We start from the raw sequence: 6,533 nt of genomic DNA, 5'->3' as shown, positions 1-6,533 counted from the left end.
CATATGAACCTCTTACATTTTTTTGGCAAAAGTTATAATTTATATAAAAAGAAAAGGTTAATGAAAATGATGTCTCGTTAGATCTAGCGTTGCAAAAAAATTGAGCCTAAGCTTAACTAAGCTCGAATTTGTTTCGTTTAACTTAATACAGTCCAAGCTTGACTTGTTTCATACTTTATTTTTAACACTTGAGTCTAGCTCACGGATAATTTAATTACACGCTTGCTTTTCACCCGGATCCGGTTTTTATACATCGTTTACTATTTAGTTAATTATTTAATTTGTGTGTATATATTACTATTTTCTATATATATGAGCTCCTTTTTAGCTTGAGTTCGTATAAACTCGTTTGATTTAAACGGAACTCGAGTAACTCAGAATACAACAACTAATATTTCTTATATATTTTTTGGGAGGGTACAATAAATAGTGCCCACCCACTATCAAATGCTTTATATACACTTAGCAAAGAAAGGGAGAGGTAAAAAAGCCAATCCATGAGAGGCCAAGAGCCACGATCAAGTTCTTCTTGTGCAGCTTGCAAGTTCATGAAAAGAAGGTGCACCCTTCACTGCCTCTTTGCACCTTATTTTCGAGCCGATGAGCCAAAAAAGTTCGCCAAGGTTCATAAGGTCTTTGGAGCTAGCAATGTCACCAAGATCCTAAACGAGGTCCCAGAGCCACAAAGACAAGATGCGGTCAATTCCCTGGTGTTTGAGGCCGAGGAGCGGCTCAAAGACCCTGTATACGGGTGTATTGGCGCAATAGCGTCTTTACAAGATAAGATGTTCCAACTACAACATGATCTAGCCGTGGCTAAAGCTCGGCTAGCTAGATGCTCTACTACTAGAACATCTTATGCTTCTTGTTCCACTACTACTTCACCATTCTCCATGTTGGATGGGGATTTTGGGATGACATCTCTTGACATCTTTGTTGTGGATCAGGGTTGTGGATTGACGACTGAGTTTCGTCCACACTCATTACCATGACATCGGCTCAAACTCAACTTGAATGTTTGACTATGTATATGTCTATGATAACAAGACTCTACGCGATCCCTAGCTCTTCTATGGTTGTTAATTTAGGGATATAACTATAAGACATGTTCTCCTAGAATTGTATTTGAACCACTTCTATGAGACTACTATATAGTTCATGAGCTCAGCTTCTAGATGTTATAGGTTTGAGTCCTGTGTAAAATATTCTGTTATGTGGATTTGAAGCAATTAAAATGAGACTTGATGGGCTTTGTTGTATTATCGATCTTGAAAAAGTTGCCAGACATATGCTTTTCTTGTGTTTCTTTTTCATGGTATTTGCAAATGCAATTTGTAATTGTTCTCAAATTTAGAAATTGGAATAGTATAGCAAATAAATATGCAAATTAAAGAAATTATATTTTTCATTTTAGTCATAAACTCATAATAAAGTTTTATTTAATACGTGTTCGCTTTCTAATCTAACTATACTATTAAAGCAATAAGCTTTAAATCTATATATCCTCTTCCTATTGGTTGATTCTCATAGTTTCCATTTATATCAATGCCTTCTCTAATTTTCAAGTTAATAAAATAAACCAATAATATATTAAATTAAGATTCATCAATGCTATTAAATTATTATCTTTCATCTTTCCTTTAATTTTTAATTTTTCATTTTGAATACTTAAATAATAATGTAATAATGTAATTTTTTTAATATTACATTTAGCTAAAAGTGTAAATTTAGATTAATTAAATAACAAGACAAAATATTCTAATTAATGTAATATTTTAAAATCGTAGCTATAGTTTGAATACGAAATATTCAAAATTTCTTTTTGAAAATTTAATTTGTTATTTCATCAATAGAAGAAATTACGCATTTAATATAGAGATTGAGATACCGATATAAAATATTATAATTGTGTTAAAATATTATATTATTTAAATTAAATTTGTCAAATTCGTAAGAAAATTAAGGAAATTAGGAAATGATGACGCGTTTTATTAAGGAAAAGTTTAATTACGGATTTTTAAATTTTTAAATTTGATATTCCCTCCTTCCTATTTGAATTAAGTTTTACTATAATATATAATATATAATTTAATTAATTATTTGTTATTTCATCAATAGAAGAGATTACGGATTTAATATAGAGATTACGGATAATATATATATATATATATATATATATATATATATATATATATATATATAATATAAAGATAATCTCCAAAATTGATAAATAGTTTAATGAAATATGATAAACAGTTTATAATCTCTAAAATTGTATGTATTTACTCAAAACAGTAACATATAATATAAAATATTATATACATAGAGATACCGATATAAAATATTATAATTCTGTTAAAATATTATATCATTTAAATTAAATTTGTCAAATTCGTAAGGAAATTAAGGAAATTAGGAAAGTATGACCCATTTTATTAAGGAAAGGTATAATTACGGATTTCTAAATTTTTAAATTTGATATTCCCTCCTTCCTATTTGAATTAATTATTGTCTAAATTATGGTCTAAATGAATGTAAATTTTATTTAATTAACAATCATTAAGATATACGGTAATTATTTAATTGTTTGAATTGATGATTAGTTATATTCATGTAAATAAATATATTAGTTACTTATTTTCCACATTAATTAGTTAATTTCGTATGTTTAAATATAGTATTGATTTAAAGATTAAAGATGTTAATTGAATTATTTTGTATTTATAATATACTTTAACAACATTAAATTTTAGTAATTCAAATTTTGAAAATCCCTTAATCATCATTCCATATTTTTCGTCCATGATTCAAGGTAATTGAATTTCCCTAATTTTATGTTTTTCATTCATTCCCTATATACATTCCTTCTTTATTCAAATCTCCCAAATTCAATCCTTTACTATGAACTATATATAAATACTTCTCTTTCACACAATAATTCTTACACTATCACACCAAATATAGCTTAAACGAATTTTTTTGTTTCTAAGGTTTATATTTGTTGTTGTTTATATCATTCGTTTTTTTTTAGTTTTTTGGTTAAAAGTGTTATTGTACCAATTAATGTTTTGTTATTTTTAAATTTTCACCACCAGGAAGATGGAGCCAACAGACATCACCGTGTTGAATCAATTGGATGTTCTTAACAGTGACTATATCCTGAAGGTGCGTATTCTGAAACTTTGGCGTCTCAAGGATAATTCAAAGCCCGAAGAAGATTAGTCCATCGATATATATGTAAATTCCTAAATTAAGCTTATTCCTTCACCGTCTCTTATATTCCGGTAATGGCCGATTTTGTTATATGTTTTTCCGGTAATGTTCTATTGTTTTCCGGTAAGGTTCTATTGTTTTCCGATTTTGTTATTTGATTTTCCGGTAAGGTTCTATTGTTTTGTTATATGTTATTCCAGTAATTATATTTCATACTTCTTTTGATACTCTTATCATATTATTTCGGTAAGGTTTTATATCAATTACAATTAATTTTGTTTTTCGTTTTTGTTTGTATTTATATTAATAATTATATGTTTTTGTTTCTTATAATCTCTTTAGGTTATATAACAAATTTTCCATAATTTCGTTTTTCCGATAACGCGATTCAAATTTTCCGGTTGTAAATTATAACATTAATTTTACATTTTTTCACATGATTCAAATTTTCCATAATTTGTAATTTATTTATTATGTGATATTAATATTAATATTTAATTTTATCATTTCAGGTTATTGTCCCAAACTTGATATAGCTAATTTCATGGATTGAAGATTGTTTGATAAGATGTCTTTTATTTTTGTTTAATATTGATGTATATTTTTGTTAGTATTCATGTATTTATTTATTTTTCACAATTTATGTAATTCAATTGATTATTATATAATCCGGAAATGAAATTTGCTATAAGTCAAGTTATTGAATTAAATGATTATAAAATAAAATTAATGAAGAATTTTATATAGAATTGTAAAAGATCAAAGATTTAGTCTTTCTAAACTTATATGAATAACTTAATATAATTTTAGAATGGTAATTAAATGAAAAGCAATGGATAAAGGATTTTATGCATTTAAGGAATTGTTATACATTTTAATAAATGTTAATTAGGTGGAAAATGTATTTAAGGGAATTACGTATGTGGATCCCAGTATGGACACTCTATAATGATGCTATGTGGAAAAATCATTTTGTTTTAATATTATACTTAGATTATGCATAAATTAAGAATCAGTTAAAAATATCTGTGTATATTTTAAACATTCATTTTGACATAATTAAAATGTTTTAATCTTCTTACCACTATTATATGAACAAATTTAGGACTAAATGGTTTTATTTTAAGCCATAATTTTGACATAATTAAAAGACTTGATTATAATCTTGCATTAAAATTCTAACAATAACGATTAATTGGTATTTAAATAAAATTTTAATAAAAGTATGGAAACTATTTTGAGGATGGAAAAGTTTTAATACGGGTTTTATTTTTACAATTAATTTTTCCATATTTAAAAGATTCAAAATTTCATTTTACAACTATTATATGCATAATTATGTATAAAGGATTATGTAGTTTTATTTTAAGCAACATTTTTGAAAATTTTTTTTTAATATTATCTTAAATTATTCAAATAACATTAACCTAGAAAGTATTTTAAGATTTAAAAACTTATAATGGGAGCTTTATTTTAAGCATTCAATTTCACATAATTAAAAGGTTTTAACCTTACAACTATTATACGCATAATTATGCATAAATTAAGGAACATGGGGTTTTATTTTAAGCAATAATTTTGACATAATTGACATATTATTATAGTATAATATTGAATTCAAATTCAATTAGAATCATGTAATCCTTAATTGGTATTTTAATGAAATTCTAAAAAAGTCTTGATAATTTTTGATATTGGAAAATATTTAATGGCTGATTTTTAACTTCAAATAACATTATGTAATCATTAATTGTTATTTAAAATTTCAAACAGTTTTGTGATTCCAATTTTTATGAATAGTTCAAGATTCTAATTTGTTTATGGGATTCACCAAAAGTTTATTAATATTCCAAACGTTTATTAATTTTATCTTTGGCCCAATCTAAATTTATTTTTATGTTAATTAACATGTAGAAATTTATTTAATTATATAGAAAAAAATATATCTTATATGAAGCTATAAAAAACATTTTATAATGGTTAAAAAAATAAATAATATAATATTCAAATATATAATAAAATTTCTTCACGTTACGAATTTTTTAATTTCCACCCGTGTACTACACGGGTTAGTAACCCAGTAATTCACTATTTTGGACAATTTTGCTGGACACCCTATTGAAAAATCAAGACATTGACATTTAATTTTGAGGCATTCAATTTTGAAAATACAAAAGAAAACCCTAATTTATTTTTAGTTTGTTACAAAGACTACGGGTTCAAATTTCATTTAAGATATGAAATAAAATAAGAGGAAATAAATATTAATCTTTATAAAAATAAAGGCCGCTAAAATGGTTTATAGAAACGGGATTATATATCCTATGGCTACAACAAATTATTATTAGAAAAAACTATCAACATTGACCAATGTACAGAACAAAAACATAGTCATATATTTGACTTTGGCTTTCTTTACTTAAATTTAACCTTTATAAAAGTTAACAAAATTATGTTCAAAGCTTTTTAAAAAAAAAAGTAAAATTATTACTTTGATGAAAGTAAAAGGATAATAAGTCCTCAAAAGTGATCTTCAACTCAACTCAAAATCTAATAAAATCTTCTAATAATAATTGCTTGTTTAATTTAGGACTATTGGTTTTTATTAGTCCAAAGTATTTCATTTTTGTCGGCGCTGGTCCCAACTATCACTTTAACTGCCAACGGTCCCAACTTTCACACATGTGTCTGCCACCAGTCCACGACTAACCGAGTACTAACTCCGTTATGTTTTAGATGACGTGTCCGTCCTACGTGTTAAAAAACCTTGACGTGGCTGCCTGCGTGTATATTAATAACAAAAAACCCTTCTCCTCCTTCACAAATCTGCAAATTAAAGTCAAAATCAAAACCAATGGGGTTAGGGTTACTAGCTTCCAAAGCTCTCCGATCCAAACTCATACCCACAAACCCTAGACTCCTCCGTACCATCACCTCAACACCGGACCTCCACAAACCCGAATCCGCAGCCGAACCGGATCTCCCGAAGCGGACACCGATTGCCGGAGCCAGGGTTCATTTCCCCAACCCGGATGACGTCATTGAGGTCTTTGTGGACGGCTATCCGGTTAAGATCCCGAAAGGTATGACGGTGTTCCAGGCGTGTTCGGTTGCCGGTGTGGACATACCGAGGTTTTGTTACCATGACCGCTTGTCGATTGCCGGGAACTGTGGGATGTGTTTTCACTAAACTTTAGTAACCCTAACCCCATTGGTTTTGATTTTGACTTTAATTTGCAGATTTGTGAAGGAGGAGAAGGGTTTTTTGTTATTAATATACACGCAGGCAGCCACGTCAAGGTTTTTTAACACGTATGATG

General features: G+C 27.5%; 1 protein-coding gene across 1 annotated transcript; it reads left to right on the top strand.

Moving 5' to 3' along the window:
- Nucleotides 1-369: 369 nt before the first annotated feature.
- Nucleotides 370-1,358, top strand: LOC143577929 (LOB domain-containing protein 21-like). Its single transcript, XM_077061641.1, has one exon. It carries the CDS (start codon nucleotides 498-500, stop codon nucleotides 990-992), a length of 495 nt encoding a protein of 164 aa, XP_076917756.1. The 5' UTR covers nucleotides 370-497; the 3' UTR covers nucleotides 993-1,358.
- Nucleotides 1,359-6,533: the final 5,175 nt, after the last annotated feature.

The sequence above is a fragment of the Bidens hawaiensis genome, unplaced genomic scaffold (assembly GCF_021521415.1).
Source record: "Bidens hawaiensis isolate Kalapana, Puna unplaced genomic scaffold, B.hawaiensis_p1.1 tig00028948_1, whole genome shotgun sequence".
Classification (NCBI taxonomy): domain Eukaryota; kingdom Viridiplantae; phylum Streptophyta; class Magnoliopsida; order Asterales; family Asteraceae; genus Bidens; species Bidens hawaiensis.
Note: the sequence above shows the minus strand (reverse complement) of the source record. Positions and strands in the feature narration are given on the sequence as shown.